At 39.7% G+C, this 17,673-nt stretch overlaps 1 protein-coding gene across 1 annotated transcript in view; it reads left to right on the forward strand.

Moving 5' to 3' along the window:
- Positions 1-3,704: 3,704 nt before the first annotated feature.
- LOC135514304 (laminin subunit gamma-1-like) overlaps positions 3,705-17,673 on the forward strand; it is a 75,383-nt gene continuing 61,414 nt past the window's right edge. Inside the window, exon 1 of the mRNA XM_064937696.1 lies at positions 3,705-4,373. Coding sequence (XP_064793768.1) covers positions 4,001-4,373 — 373 coding nt within the window. The 5' untranslated portion in view covers positions 3,705-4,000. The remainder of the gene's footprint in view (positions 4,374-17,673) is intronic.

Consider the following 17,673-nt stretch of genomic DNA (forward strand, 5'->3'; position numbering starts at 1 on the left):
TGTGTTGTGTGGTGCAGTGGTTAATGTATGTGACAGAAATTGCAACTTTAATTCATATTTATTTTCATAAAATATCAGGAACAATGTCAATATCATTTGACATAATATATTTTCACATTGCTGTATTCTGAGTTAGCCAGGGGTCACAGGGTGTTGAAATATAGCATACGCATACCCCCTTAAATTTCTAGTCTCCATCTGATAGCCATAGTGAAATTGTACACTGTGGTGGTACAACTACCTAAAGTACTGGTGACTACATCTAAACTTCTATTCTTGGTATGTCATACCAGACTCTTGCCGAGCAGAGTATATTTAACCTTGCTCCCTGACCCTACAGCACAGCAACATTACTTTGGTTCAGTTTTCCCCTTCCATTACTTAGGCAGGACAACAACCCTCCTGTTTAGCTCGAGCTTATGGGATTTCTTTACTAGACTTCGATTGGTTTCAATCACAAATGTAGGTTTTAATGTGCAGCTCTGGATTTTGTTTTTGCCTCTGCGTCACACTGCCAATGATGTTTTCACATATAGTCCAATCTCAGTTTGAGAGAATGCCAAGAGTGTGCAAATCTGTCAAGGCAAAGTGTGGCTACGTTGAAGAATCTCAAATATAAAATATATTTTGATTTGTTTAACACTTTTTGGGGTACTAAATGATTCCATATGTGTTATTTCATAGTTTTTTGATGTCTTCAATACTATTCTACAATGTAGAAAATAGTAAAAAACCCTGGAATGACTGGTACTGTATCTACTTGCATTTTAGAAGCTAATAGATTGCATTTAGTTAAAACTTCCTAGAGTCGATTGAAGCACCGATGCGTCAATCTACACTTGAAGTCGGAAGTTTACATACATCTTAGCCAAATACATTAGAACTCAGTATTTCACAATTCCTGACATTTAGTCCTAGTAAAAATTTCCCTGTCTTAGGTCAGTTAGGATCACCACTTTAGTTTAAGAATGTGAAATATCAGAATAATAGTAGAGATTAATATATTTCAGCTTTTATTTCTTTCATCACATTCCCAGTGGGTGAGAAGTTTACATACACTCAATTAGTATTTGGTAGCATTGCCTTTAAATGGTTTATCTTGGCTCAAACGTTGCAGGTATCCTTCCACAAGCTTCCCACAATAGGTCGGGTGAATTTTGGCCCATTACTCCTCACAGAGCTGGTGTAACTGAGTCAGGTTTGTAGGCCTCCTAGCTCGCACATGCTTTTTCAGTTCTGCCCACACATTTTCTATGGGATTGAGGTCAGGGTTTGTGATGGCCCCTCCAATACCTTGACTTTCTGTCCTTAAGCCATTTTGCAACAACTTTGTGAGTATGCTTGGGGTCATTGTTCATTTGGAAGACCCATTTGCGACCAAGCTTTAACTTCTTGACTGATGTCTTGAGTTGTTGCTTCAATATATCCACAATTTTCCTACCTCACGATGCTATCTATTTTGTGAAGTGCACCAGTCCCTCCTGCAGCAAAACACCCCCACAACATGACACTGCCACCCCCTTGTTTCACGGTTGGGATGGTGTTCTTTGGCTTGCAAGCCATCCCCTTTTTCCTCCAAACATAACAATGGTCATTATGGCCAAACAGTTCTATTTGTGTTTCATCAGACCAGAGGACAGTTCTCCAAAAAGTATGACATTTGTCCCCATGTGCAGTTGCAAACCGTGGTCTGGCTTTTTTATGGCGGTTTTGGAGCAGTGGCTTCTTCCTTGCTGAGCGGCCTTTCAGGTTATGTCGATATAGGACTCTTTTCACTGTGGATATAGATACTTTTGTACACGTTTCCTCCAGCATCTTCACAAGGTCCTTGGTTGTTGTTTTGGGATTGATTTGCACTTTTCGCACCAAAGTACGTTCATCTCTAGGAGACAGAAAGCATCTCCGTCCTGAGCGGAATGACTGCTGCGTGGTCACATGGTGTTTATACTTGCATACTATTGTTTGTGCAGATGAATGTGGTACCTTCAGGCATTTGGAAATTGCTCCCAAGGATGAACCAGACGTGTGGAGGTCTACAACTTTTTTTTCTGAGGTCTTGGCTGATTTCTTTTCATTTTCCCATAATGTCAAGCAAAGAGGCACTGAGTTTGAAGGTAGGCCTTGAAATACATCCACAGGTACACTTCATATTGACTCAAATGATGTCAATTAGCCTATTAGAAGCTTCTAAAGCCATGACATAATTTTCTGGAATTTTCCAAGCTGTTTAAAGGCACAGTTAACTTAGTATATGTACACTTCTGACCCACTGGACTTGTGATACAGTGAGTTATAAGTGAAATAATCTGTCTGTAAACAATTGTTGGAAAAATTACTTGTGTCATGCACAAAGGAGATGTCCTAACCGACTTGCCAAATCTATAGTTTGTTAACAAGAAATTTGTGGAGTGGTTGAAAAACGAGATTCAATGACTCCAGCCTAAGTGTATGTTGACTTCTGACGTCAACTGTAAGTAACATGATAAAAAATCCCTTTAACAATCTGTCTGTTTTAGCTCGAAATATCTGTGGTTTTTTGCATCTCAATCCATCACATCAGCCTATGTTGCAGTTTGTTGTATTCCCGCATCTGCGGTGAAAGGTGTAATGGGGCATTTGTCAGACCATGGGACATCCCAAAAATGTTCTCATGAAAACGTCTGCAGCGTCCAAAAGGTTTGACGGACATCTATTATGACCACTCTATGGAAAGGGGAGACTCTCACGAACACGATGGTCGTCTCCCACAAGTGGAGTCTTCAGAGGGGACTCGTCAGAGGTCGGTGCTGTTGATTTGCCAACTTCTGTTTGTAGCGTCTGAACCGTTTGGGCTACAAGCTAATGTGACCCCACTGTGGAAAGGGGAGATTCTGACAAACATAATGTTGTTCTCTGTTTTGCTCAAGACCCCCACACGTGTCATGGGACTCATCTGAAGGTAACCAGTACCGGTTTTCAAAAAATGTATAGAAGTATGGTTGTGTTGTGCCTACCCAAAATAGGGGTTAAATATGTTTAAAAATAAACATTTTTTGAGCGTTCTTTTATCCTAGATATAGGACAGACACTTCAAAACCTTGTTTCTTATCATTCATTTTTTGACTGTCTATTTTGCCATTTATGAACATGTTATTCAAGGCCAAATTCAATATTTTATGAAATGATTTTGTTATTTTTTTGTACCTAAAATTCAAAATCAAATACCTAAATCCCCCCCACCATGGCTTAGACTTTTAAGAATTCAAAGTTGAGGCATAATAATTACAATTTTAATAATTATAATTTACAAGGTTTTGTAAAGCAATTGTAATGACAGTCAACCACAACATACCCAACAGTTTCCTGATTAGCAAAGGGTAGTCTGTGTTTAATTTAATTTTGTATTATTAACACAGTTTGAGATCATTGTTAGGGGATTTCGCCACTGGTTGACATTTTAGTCGCAACAAAGAAATACTCTTACCCACTACAAGGCATTGAAAAACGTTTTGTTTGTCTATTGTGCTATATTGACGTGTTTACTCTTCTTGTTCGGCTTTGCGTTTCTGGCAGACTATTACCACAGTCCAGGGTGCAAAACTAACATAGAGGGGGTGTCTATAATAATTGTATGGTATTACGCCCACTTCTGTCCATCCTCTGGGCCGCATCCATTCGTACCTCATCAAAGCATCCGCCATACGGAAGTCAACGTAGTTTTTTTCGTGACTTGCGCAGTAGCTGCTAGGGTGTAGTCGGATATAGTTTTTTTCCCTTCTGAAGTTTATCTATGGCGGTGGACACAAAGCACTGAAACCGTGGGAGTCTGGGAAACAGAAAGAAGGGTGCGCGAGTGCAAGGAGGAGAATTCGAAAAAAAAAAACTCATTTGTAAAAGACAAGATATTGAAAGAGTTTAACGCATGGTTTTACTTGTTTTATAAATATAAAAGTTCGAAGGTGTAGAGGGATTCGTGTAGCTGTAGCTAAAGTTTTAAACTTTTGCTTTAGACGGGCTGAGAATGCGTTGGTTTATTCAAGTTGTGTTTTCATTGACCTGTTTGGCTATATGTAGCCACAGTGCTATGGATGAATGCACTGATGATTCGAGTCGGCCTCAGCGATGCATGCCAGAGTTTGTCAACGCTGCTTTCAATGTCACTGTGGTAGCTACCAATACTTGTGGCTCTCCCCCAGAAGAATACTGTGTACAAACCGGCGTTACGGGGGTCACCAAGTCGTGCCACATCTGCGATGCCAGGGATCGGAGACAACATCACAGTGCTGTGTACCTCACCGATTACAACAATCAACAGGACACCACCTGGTGGCAAAGTCAGACTATGTTAGCGGGCATCCAGTATCCAAACTCAATCAATCTAACTCTTCATCTTGGTAAGTGTTGTTTGATTATGTTTAAAACACATGAAAAAATGCATCATGTTTTTTAGCTACTATAACAGCACAATTCACCTTTTCATCTGCATACCGATTAGGTGGTGAGGATTTAAGTCTGAGAAGAGATTGATTTTGAAACAAGTCACTGTCAATCATAAACCACGAACATAATAGAGTTTGTTACAAAGTTGCAATTTGAAAACAAATCCTAGCTGACGAGCTGAGATTTGTAACAATGTTTCAAATAACGCCTGGCAATCACTCTGACTGCTTCGTTTTTTTTTTGTGGTAGGCATGAGACAGTTATGAAAGTTACTCATTTATTCATAAAATAGATATTTACCTGTCATTTTGTATGTTCAGAATTTAAAAAAAATAGTGATCATGCTCTCGGTGCCTTACATTTAGACAGGAATATATTTCTGATAATTAGTTCTGCTTTTGTACAACGTGATTTACGCAAACTGCCGCGCCAAAAGTTAGTTTCACAGCTAAAAGTTCTAGCCTTAGAAGATGGGGTGTTTCTCTAGCTCTATCTGTGTATAATGGGTATTGTAGGGATTTTGTAATGCATGCCAGGTGAATGCACGATGAAACCAGACATACGTTTATTGAGTGGCGGTCACATCATGTTGTGGAGAAGACCCATTTAACGTTTCAAGCCAATGTACTGAGAGAGAAAAAAAATGATTCGGGTTTATGATTGGAAAGGGAATATTTCGAAGGCTTTTCCAGAGATTTTTTCAGAATAAACTTTACATAAGATATTTATGAGTAGTGTTTTGGTCTGTAAACCCAACACTACTGTTTTTAAATAGTTACAGACATTCCTGAGCGGTTTAGTCATAGGTCTCGTTATAGCGTCTTTGTAACCGAAGGTAGCAAACTTTGATCAACTGGTGGAGGCTGTAGTCGCCTATTCAATAAGTGGACACAAAGTTGGTGTAAACTGCACTTTGTCTAGTTCATTATAATTATTCTTAACTTTTTTTAAAAAAGTTTTGAAACAACGTATTGTTTTGTCGGACGACACGTTCCACAGTCCAAGCACAATACACTTCAGTATAAATACACCACAAGGCCAGAGATGAACAACTTGATTCAGCCGCAATTTTTTTTGTGGATGGTCAATTACAAATCATTTTTAGAGTGAAAATTGTCCACATAAATCCTACACAGATATCATATTAAACTAAAACATAATTTCAAACATTGCTTCTGTCTGTATACAATCACACATCTCTCTCTTATGTGTGGGGCTACTTTGAAACAGATTTTCAAAATTCTAATCCCTTGGAGTTGATTTGCTGGTGTTTTTAGACCTTTTATGTCCAACAATTAAAGGTAGTATTTTAATTTGTTTTAAACACTTGCTCTGTTCCGTGTGATAGTAGTATCTATTTAATGCACAACGAGGGAGATTAGATTAAGCTCTGTAAAATGTCACTGTTCCCTTTGTGAAGAAGCACTCAAGATTACAATTCCTATTGACTATTGGTATTACCTAAACTCCTGGTTCAATGAGCCCTAACATTTAGGATTGTTGATACTGTCTTACTGATGTATTATTAGTATGCTTGCTAGAAATGGCAAGGACACTACTGTTATCTAACATGCCTTTCAAGCGTATTAAGTTGTTGATATTAATAAACGTGAAGCAGTATGTGGGGGGAAAAAGTGAAACATTTCTGTACAATCGTATTCTCTCAACATATTTCCTGCATTGATTTGTTGGCAACATTGAGCTTTTAATATAATTTTATTTTTGACTTAGTCCTATTAATACATTACCTCACAAGAGCCCTCAAGGCTGGCACTCTTGGCATGAAGTGACCTCTGCTTGTTTCCCATTATCACTCTATAGTCATGAGTTCACTGATTAGATTGTTCACATTACGCAAATCACTGAATTTCTGCCAACCAAGCAAAACCATATTGTGGAGGACGTGATTCTGAAGGAATGGGAAAGAATGCTCTTGCATCTATTCTGCTTGTCAGCCACTCAAAGCCACAATTGTAGAGGTGGCTGGCCTGTCTTCCTCTTTTTAAGTTAGGCAGCCCTCTGTTTACATTTTGTTTGCCAACCTTTGTTTGAAGGAAACATTGACTTCACTCCAAGTTTGGTTGTAGCTAGTTGACTTGAAGTCCAAAAAATATTTTAATTCACAATTATGCTTGTGTAGGCATGCGTTTGATCTTATTCTCCAGAGAATAATTGGTCCAGGTGGCTCAATTGGTTCAACCACAATACCAGCAACTTCAAGCAGTTTGTGGTTTAATTTCCACATAGGCTGAATTTACAGTGGGGCAAAAAAGTATTTTGGCAGCCACCAATTGTGCAAGTTCTCCCACTTAAAAACATGAGAGGCCTGTAATTTTCATCATAGGTACACTTAAACTATGACAGACAAAATGAGAAAAGAAATCCAGAAAATAACATTGTAGGATTTTTAATGAATTTATTTGCAAATTATGGTGGAAAATAAGTATTTGGTCACCTACAAACAAGCAAGATTTCTGGCTCTCACAGACCTGTAACTTCTTCTTTTAGAGGCTCCTCTGTCCCCCACTCGTTACCTGTATTAATGGCACCTGTTTGAACTTGTTATCAGTATAAAAGACACTTGTCCACAACCTCAAACAGTCACACTACAAACTCCACTATGGCCAAGACCAAAGAGCTGTCAAAGGACACCAGAAACAAAATTGTAGACCTGCACCAGGCTTGGAAGACTGAATCTGCAATAGGTAATCAGCTTGGTTTGAAGAAATCAACTGTGGGAGCAATTATTAGGAAATGGAAGACATACAAGACCACTGATAATCTCCCTCGATTTGGGGCTCCATGTAAGATCTCACCCCGTGGGGTCAAAATGATCACAAGAACGGTGAGCAAAAATCCCAGAACCACACGGGGGGACCTAGTGAATGACCTGCAGAGAGCTGGGACCAAAGCAATAAAGCCTACCATCAGTAACACACTATGCCGCCAGGGACTCAAATCCTGCAGTGCCAGACGTGTCCCCCTGCTTAAGCCAGTACATGTTCAGGCCCTTCTGAAGTTTGCTAGAGAGCATTTGGATGATCCAGAAGAAGATTGGGAGAATGTCATATGGTCAGATGAAACCAAAATAGATCCTTTTGGTAAAAACTCAACTCGTTGTGTTTGGAGGACAAAGAATGCTGAGTTGCATCCAAAGAACACCATACCTACTGTGAAGCATGGGGGTGGAAACATCATGCTTTGGGGCTGTTTTTCTGCAAAGGGACCAGGACGACTGATCCGTGTACAGGAAAGAATGAATGGGGCCATGTATCGTGAGATTTTGAGTGAAAACCTCCTAACAAAGTATTGAGAAACTTTTGTTATTGACCAAATACTTATTTTTTTTACCATAATTTGCAAATAAATTCATTGAAAATCCTACAATGTGATTTTTCTGGATTTTTTTACTAATTTTGTCTGTCATAGTTGAAGTGTACCTATGATGACAATTACAGGCCTCATCTTTTTAAGTGGGAGAACTTGCACAATTGGTGGCTGACTAAGTACTTTTGTAATCCCACTGTATGTGTGTTAATGGTAAGTCACTTAAGATAAAAGCACAGGTTAAATTACCAGATTTTTGTTAAGATTTAAGCTTTTTTTTATCTATTCAAGGCTTTGATGACATGCATGTCTATATGCTTTTGAAGGGCTAGTTTGGGCAGGAAGAAGGCATGTCCCGACTTGATAACACACCAGACATTTAACTAGAGGTTGAAGATGTGGGGCTGGTAGCAGGTAGAGGTAGAATTAGGAAAGAAGTAAGAGAGCAGAAGGTATACTGAACAAAAATATAAGCTCATGTTTCATGAGCTAAAATAAAAGATCACTGAAATTTTCCATATGAACAAAAAGCTTATTTCTCTAAAATATTGTGAACTAATTTGTTTACATCCCTGTTAATGAGCTTTTCTCCTTTGCCAAGATAATCCATCCACCTGACAGGTGTGGCATATCAAGAAACTGATTAAAATGCATGATCATGACCCAGGTGTACTTTGTGCTGGGGTCAGTATATGGCCACTGTAAAATATGCAGTTTGTCACACAGCACAAGGCTACACAAAACAATGCTACAGATGTCTCAAGGTTTGAGGCAGCGTGCAATTAGCATGCTGACTGAATGTCCACAAGCTGTTGCCAGATAACTTCATGTTAATTTCTCTACCATAGGCCGCTGTTGTTTTAAAGAATTTGGCAGTATGTCCAACCGGCCTCACAACCGCGGACCACGTGTATGGCGTGTGGGTGAGCCTTTTGCTGATGTTAAAGTTATGAACAGAATGCCCCATGGGATTATAGTATGGGCCAACATAAATTACAGACAACGAATACAATTGCATTTCATCAATTGCAATATGAATGCACAGATGTAACGTGATGAGATCCTGAGGCCCACTGTCATGTCAGTCATCTGCTGCCGTCACCTCATGTTTCAGCATGATAATGCAAGGATCTGTACGCAATTTCTGGAAGCTGAAAATGTCCCAGTTCTTCCATAACTTGCATACTCACCAGACATGTCACCCATTGAGCATGTTTGTGATGCTCTGGATCGACGTGTACGACAGCGTGTTTCAGTTCCCGCCAATATCCAGCACAGCCATTAAAGAGGAGTGGGACCACATTCCACAGGCCACAATCGACAGCCTGTGAAGGAGATGTGTCACACTGCATGAGGCAAGTGATGGTCACACCAGACACTGACTGGTTTTCTGATCCACGTCCCTACCCATTTTAAGGTATCTGTGACCAACTGATGCATAAATGTACTCCCAGTCATGTGAAATCCATATATTATGGACTAATGAAACTTATTTCAATTGACTGATTTCCTTGTATGAACTGTAACTCAGTAAAATCTTAAATTGTTGAATTTATATTTTTGTTCAGTATAAAAAGGAGAAAAGATGTAATGATCTGTTATGTAGCAAATAGGCAGATGTTCAAATTGAACTCGACAGCCTTTCTAGTAGTGTCCTCCACTCTTGAATGCCTAGCCCTCAAATACATGATGATGACGCCATAGAAATAAGGAGGCTGGTCTCACATTTCTGATTTGCAAGTTCAGGAGTGTTCATGTTAACAAATTAACAAATAACAAATTTGTGTTCCGCAGTTTACCCTAAATGTTAAAGAGAGATTAATATTTATGATGTGCCAATCTGAGTGGAATTTTCTTCATCTATTCCCTGAAATGTCAGTGTCTATAAAGAATGTGAACAATGAGGCAGACGTCCCCTTGAGGTTATTGTTTCAAATGTACTTTTTTAAAAGGCATTTCTTAAAGTCCTTAAATAGGAATCATTTTCCTAAATAGCATGTACTCGCCCTCTTTAGGCTATTAACAGTGCACACATGGTTGCCAAGGTTGGTTACAACTATTATTCCAAGAGGCAACACCATAGTGTAGTAAAGTGAAACAAACGAAGCAAGCTGAACAATCTTTTAACAATGCTGTACTCTTATGAACGTGTAGTGAACACCTGCAGGATATGAATAGTTCTGCCTATTGTCCACATAACAAACATAAAGTACCTTATTGACCCAAGATAGTGACTTTGGTTTGATTGTGGCACGTTTAAAAAAAGGCATGCATTCTTGTGTTCTTCATAGGTTAATGCTGTACCGTTACAAGATTGCTTTCAATGTACAGGTACTGACCAAATCTTTTGCTCCTGAAGTTGTGCTTCAACTCTTTGTATGTTCTGTCCTGTGTAGGCCTACATCCATCTGAAAGCATTCAGTATCAGGATATGAAAAACTCTCCACCATAACTTATCACATTAACAGAACAAAGGGATATATATATATATATATATATTCAAATGTAATATATGTCTTTCTCAGTATGTGAATCCTGTTCTTGGATGCTCCTGTGATCTGGGAGGGGGTTAATGGCTATAGCTTTGGTCACTAGCACACAGGAAGCGGTTCGTCTGTCTCAGAGATGAGATGGTGCACAGCAGTGTGGGAAAGCCAGGAGGAGTATTTCTCTGGCCCCTGTGGACTCTCGTCATGTTCTTTTATAGGCTTTCCCAAACGCTATGAAGGACATTCAAGATAGTCCAGCTGTTGCAAATTATACCAATCTGAAAGTGCAGTGGGGACGAGACGTCATCCTGGTTAGAACCTATTGTTTTGCTGGTGAAGGAATGATCTCAGCGTGGGAACCTTGTATTTCTAACGCCCTGGGTCAGGGTTCCTCAACTGGCATCCCATGGGTGATTTTCAATTTTTTATTTTATTTATTTGACCCCCCCATGTTTTCTGACCAAAAAAAACAATAACAAAAATAAACTTTAAAAACACCAGCAAATCAGCTCCAAATTATTTTATTTTTGGAAATATGTTCCAAAGTATTCCCACGCATAATAGAGATATGTGATTGTATACACATGTAAGCAAGGTTTGAAATTATTATTTTAGTGAAATATTATATATGTTCTTCATGCAGTGGAGTTGATGATCTCTGCTCTAGGTTTTTCTGATGATCACAAATGTGTGTCTGAATAACATTTAGGATTAGAAAAGGCGTAGATACGTTTAACAAAGGATGCAAATGATTAAGTGGCAAAGAGCCAATAAGCTCCGAAACCCAATCTACTGTACATATCCCAGTAATGAAGCTCTGTGGGTTTATGTGCACAGGTTTGTTTTAATCAGTTGTTTTGCAATAAGATGGACCATGAGGTAAATTTGAAGAGCTGAAAGGATTGCACTCACTGTTACTCTTTTCCCCTCTCTATACAGTTTTCAGTAGGCCTATATTGTATTGTGACTTATAAAACAAAGCAACAGTAAACAGTTTGTCCACTACGAATGATGCAGGGCCCCCCCTTGGGCCAATTGAGATCACGTGACCAACATATTTCAGTTAATTACTATAGCTCATGCTTTGGCCCAATCTGTTATTTTGTAAATGCAGGATCTCTCTGGCAAGACTCATAATTCACCCAAGTTTCGTCAAAATAAGCTCAGAACTGTCTGAGATCACATTTGACGACCGAACAGAAACAAATCCACAGTCCCTTTCCCGATTTTATCGTGGGGGAGAACGTTTTGAAATGTGAAGAAACATGTCCTATTGGACTTTAGGGACTCACCCAGCCATTTCTTTCAGCCACAGGACACATGTTTATAGAGAGGATGTTGAATAGACCCGTAAAATGTATTTTTACATTTTTTTTTAAACATCGGAAATTAGTGTCTTATTTTCCACAAATGGTTCAGAGACTTCGAAGAACTGCATGGAGGTATTATAGTGAGTAACTGATCCTGCTGCTATTACCCATTAAATTACCAGTCTAAGTACAGCTGTTTTCACATGCATGTGGAGGATTCATGTGACAGTCAGGTTCATATGGTATTTCACCACTTTTTGTTCTTCAAACACAGCAGAGGCAAAAAAAAATGCAATAGAATGTAAATAGCTGGAAATTATCATGGAATACAGTGCCTTTGGAAAGTATTCCAGACCCCTTGACCTTTTCCACATTTCATTATGTTACAGCCTTATTCTAAAGCGTATTAAATCCCCCCCATCAATCTACACACTAACCAATAATGACAAAGCAAAAAGTATTGAAAAAATGTTTGCAAAAGTATTGACACTTTATTCAGTACTTTGTTGAAGCACCTTTGGCAGTGATTACAGCATCAATTCTTCTTGGGTATGACACTACAAGTTGTCACACCTGTATTTGGGGAGTTTATCCCATTCTTCTCTGTAGATCCTCTCAAGCTCTCAGGTTGGATGGGGAGCTATGCTGCAAAGCTATTTTCAGGTCTCTCCAGAGATGATCAAGTCTGGGCTCTGGCTGGGCTACTCAAGGACATTCAGAGACTTGTCCCGAAGCCACTCCTGCTTTGTCTTGGCTCTGTGTTTAGGGTGGTTGTCCTGTTGGAAGGTGAACCTTCGCCCCAGTCTGAGGTCCTGAGCGTTTCTCATGGTTTGAGAGTCTTTAGGTGCCATTTGGCAAACTCCAAGCGGGCTGTCATGTCTTTTACTGAGGTGTGGCTTCTGTCTGTCCACTCAACTTTAAATCGGTCGAACTCTAGTATTCATAACAATCAGTAATCTGCATTTTTGGACGCCGTTTACATTGCACTCCATGAGGAGACTCTGCGGCAGGCTGACCACCCGTTTAGCGAGTGCAGCAAGGAGCCAAGGTAAGCTGCTAGCTAGCATTAAACTTATCTTGTAAAAAAAACAATCAATTGTTTAACATAATCACTAGTTAACTACACATGGTTGATGATATTACTAGTTAGACCAGCTTTTCCTGCGTTGCAAATAATCAATGCGGTGCCTGTTAATTTATCATTTAATCACAGCCTACTTCGCCGGGTGACGGGTGATGATTTTAAGAAGCGCATTCACAAAAAAAGCACCGTCATTGCACCCATGTACTTAACCATAAACATCAATGCCTTTCTTAAAATCAATACACAAGTACAGTGCCTTGCGAAAGTATTCGGCCCCCTTGAATTTTGCGACCTTTTGCCACATTTCAGGCTTCAAACATACAGTTTTATATCTTTATTTTTTTTTGTGAAGAATCAACAACAAGTGGGACACAATCATGAAGTGGAATGACATTTATTGGATATTTTAAACTTTTTTAACAAATCAAAAACTGAAAAATTGGGCGTGCAAAATTATTCAACCCCCTTAAGTTAATACTTTGTAGCGCCACCTTTTGCTGCGATTACAGCTGTAAGTCGCTTGGGGTATGTCTCTATCAGTTTCCCATTCCTCCTTGCAAAACAGCTCGAGCTCAGTGAGGTTGGATGGAGAGCATTTGAACAGCAGTTTTCAGTTCTTTCCACAGATTCTCGATTGGATTCAGGTCTGGACTTTTACTTGGCCATTCTAACACCTGGATATGTTTATTTTTGAACCATTCCATTGTAGATTTTGCTTTATGTTTTGGATCATTGTCTTGTTGGAAGACAAATCTCCGTCCCAGTCCAGGTCTTTTGCGGACTCCATCAGGTTTTCTTCCAGAATGGTCCTATATTTGGCTCCATCCATCTTCCCATCAATTTTAACCATCTTCCCTGTCCCTGCTGAAGAAAAGCAGGCCCAAACCATGATGCTGCCACCACCATGTTTGACAGTGGGGATGGTGTGTTGCTTTTACGCCAAACATAACGTTTTGCATTGTTGCCAAAAAGTTCAATTTTGGTTTCATCTGACCAGAGCACCTTCTTCCACATGTTTGGTGTGTCTCCCAGGTGGCTTGTGGCAAACTTTAAACAACACTTTTTATGGATATCTTTAAGAAATGGCTTTCTTCTTGCCACTCTTCCATAAAGGCCAGATTTGTGCAATATACGACTGATTGTTGTCCTATGGACAGAGTCTCCCACCTCAGCTGTAGATCTCTGCAGTTCATCCAGAGTGATCATGGGCCTCTTGGCTGCATCTCTGATCAGTCTTCTCCTTGTATGAGCTGAAAGTTTAGAGGGACGGCCAGGTCTTGGTAGATTTGCAGTGGTCTGATACTCCTTCCATTTCAATATTATCGCTTGCACAGTGCTCCTTGGGATGTTTAAAGCTTGGGAAATCTTTTTGTATCCAAATCCGGCTTTAAACTTCTTCACAACAGTATCTCGGACCTGCCTGGTGTGTTCCTTGTTCTTCATGATAGTCTCAGAGGTCAGTTAAAAGCGCAGAGAGCATCACAGTGCAGGTGCATTTATACGGAGAATTGATTACACACAGGTGGATTGTATTTATCATCATTAGTCATTTTGGTCAACATTGGAACATTCAGAGATCCTCACTGAACTTCTGGAGAGAGTTTGCTGCGCTGAAAGTAAAAGGGCTGAATAATTTTGCACGCCCAATTTTTCAGTTTTTGATTTGTTAAACAAGTTTGAAATATCCAATAAATGTCGTTCCACTTCATGATTGTGTCCCACTTGTTGTTGATTCTTCACAAAAAAATACAGTTTTATATCTTTATGTTTGAAGCCTGAAATGTGGCAAAAGGTCGCAAAGTTCAAGGGGGCGAATACTTTCGCAAGGCACTGTATATATTTTTAAACCTGCATATTTAGTTAAAATAAATTAATCTTAGCAGGCATTATTAATGAGGGAAATTGTGTCACTTCTCTTGCGTTCTGTGCAAGCGGAGTCAGGGTATATGTAGCAGTTTGGGCCGCCTGGCTCGTTGCGAACTGTGTGAAGACTTCTTACTAACAAAGACCGTAATTAATTTGCCAGAATTTTATGTAATTATGACATTGAAGGTTGTGCAATGTAACTGCAATATTTTGACTTATGGATGCTACCTGTTAGATAAAATACAGAATGGTTCCGTATTTCACTGAAAGAATAAACACTTTGTTTTCAAAATGATAGTTTCCGGATTGGACCATATTAATGAACTAAGGCACGTATTTCTGTGTGTTATTATATTAAGTCTATGATTTGATAGAGCAGTCTGAGAGGTGGTAGGCAGCAGCCGGCTCGTAAGCATTCATTCAAACAGCACTTTCCTGCGTTTTGCCAGCAGCTCTTCACAATGCTTGAAGCACAGCGCTATCAACTCCCGCGATTCGGCTGGCAATACTATAGTGCCTATAAGAACATCCAATAGTCAAAGGTATATAAAATACAAATGCTATAGAGAGAAATAGTCCTATAATTCCTATAACCTAAAACTTCTAAACTGGGAATATTGACGACTCCTGTTAAAAGGAACCACCAGCTTTCATATGTTCTTAGCAAGGAACTTAAACGGTAGCTTTTCTTTTTTACATGGCACTTATTGCACTTTTACTTTCTTCTTCAACACTTTGTTTTTGCATTATTTAAACCAAATTGAACATGCTTCATTATTTTTGAGACTATAAATAGATTTTTAAGTTAAAATAAGTGTTCTTTGTTAATTCAGTATTGTTGTAATTGTTATTATTACAAATGTATGTGTGTGTGTATTTTTATTTATTTATTTCACCTTTTATTTAACCAGGTAGGCAAGTTGAGAACAAGTTCTCATTTACAATTGCGACCTGGCCAAGATAAAGCAAAGCAGTTCGACACATACAACAACACGGAGTAAAACAAACATACAATCAATAATACAGTAGAAAAATAAGTCTATATACAATGTGAGCAAATGAGGTGAGATAAGGGAGGTTAAAGGCAAATAAAAGGCCATGGTGGCGAAGTAAATACAGAATGTGCAAAGTAGAAATAAAAATAATGAGGTGCAAAGGAGCAAAATAAATAAATACAGTTGGGAAAGAGGTAGTTGTTTGGGCTAAATTGTAGAGATGCAGTAATCTGTGAGCTGCTCTGACAGCTGGTGCTTAAAGTTAGTGAGGGAGATAAGTGTTTCCAGTTTCAGAGATTTTTGTAGTTCGTTCCAGTCATTGGCAGCAGAGAACTGGAAGGAGTGGGACCTTTTATAGACAGATATGTGCCTTTCCAAATCATGTCCAATCAATTGAATTTACCACAGGTGGACTCCAATCAAGTTGTAGAAACATCTCAAAGATGATCACTGGAAACAGGATGCACCTGAGCTCAATTTTTATACTCATAGCAAAGGGTCTGAAAATTTGTAAATAAGCTATTTCTGTTTTTTAACAGAGATTTGCAAATTTGCTAAAATTGCTACAAATGCTTTTGCTTTGTCGTTATGGTGTATTGTGTGTAGATGGCTGCAAAAAATATATATTTAATCAATTTTAGTTTAAGGCTGTAGGGTAATAAAGTGGAAAAAGTCTAGGGGTCTGAATAGTCTCTGAAGGCACTGTATCTTGGGAATATTCTCTTGCATGCATGATAGTTGCTAACTGTTGTTCTCAAAGTAACAGTGAATAGGCACTTTTAGTGATGAATGTAATGTTACTATTTTTTGGTTTGTTTTTAATCATAGATGTTAGGTATTTACAATAGGTGTCGAGTTGATATTTTGTGTATCAAATCAGTTTATTTGTCACGTGCGCCGAATACAGTGAAATGCTTACTTACAGGCCCTTACTGCTTGACATGCGATAGCAGAGAGAACAGACTATGACTGGGGTGGCCTTCCCTAACACCACCTGGTATAGAGGTCCTGGATGGCAGTGATGTACTGGGCCATAAGCACTACCATCTGTAGTGTCTTGCGGTTGGAGGCCGAGCAGTTGCCGTGCCAGGCAGTGACGCTCTCGATGTTGCAGCGGTAGAACCTTTTTTGGATCTGAGGACCCATGCCAAATCTTTTTAGTGTCCTGAGGGGGACTAGGCTTTGTCGTGCCATCTTCACATTTACATTACATTTAAGTCATTTAGCAGACGCTCTTATCCAGAGCGACTTACAAATTGGACGACTGTCTTGGTGTGTTTGGACCATGATAGTTGGAGATGTGAACACCAAGGAACTTGAAGCTCTCAACCTGCTGCACTACAGCCCCGCCGATGAGAGTGGGGGCATGCTCGGTCCTCCTTTTCCTGTAGTTCACAATCATCTCATTTGTCTTGATTATGTTGAGGGATAGGTTGTTATTCTGGCACCACACGGCCAGGTCTCTGACCTCCTCCCTATAGGCTGTCTTGTCGTTGTTGTTGATCAGGCCTACCACTGTTGTCATCTGCAAACTGAATGATGGTGTTGGAGTCGTGCCTGGCCATGCCGTTGTGGGTGAACATGGAGTATAGGAGGGGACTTAGCACGCACCCCTCATGGGCTCCAGTGTTGAGGATCAGCGTGGCAGATTTGTTACTACCTACCCTCACCACTTGGGGGCAGCTGGTCAGGAAGTTGCAGAGGGAAGTGTTTAGTCCCAGGATCCTTAGCTTAGTGATGAGCTTTGAGGGCACTATGGTGTTGAACGCTGAGCTGTAATCAATGAATAGCATTCTCACGTAGGTGTTCCTTTTGTCAAGTTCGGAAAGGGCAGTGTGGTGGTCTGCTTGAAACATGTTGGTATTAGACTCAGTCAGGGACATGTTAAAAATGTCAGTGAAGATCCCTGCCTGTTGGTCAGCACATGCCCGGAACTCATGTCCTGGTAATCCATCTGGCCCTGTGGCCTTGTGAATGTTTACCTGTTTAACGGTCTTACTCACGTTGGCTACAGAGAGCGTGATCACACAGTCGTCTGGAACAACTGATGCTCTCATGCAAACTTCAGTGTTGCTTGCCTCGAAGTGAGCATAGAAGTGGTTTAGCTCGTCTGTTTGGCTTGTGTCACTGGGCAGCTTGCATCTGTGCTTCCCTTTGTAGTTTGTAATACTTTGCAGGCCCTG

The sequence above is a fragment of the Oncorhynchus masou genome, chromosome 3 (genome assembly GCF_036934945.1).
Source record: "Oncorhynchus masou masou isolate Uvic2021 chromosome 3, UVic_Omas_1.1, whole genome shotgun sequence".
NCBI lineage: Eukaryota > Metazoa > Chordata > Actinopteri > Salmoniformes > Salmonidae > Oncorhynchus > Oncorhynchus masou.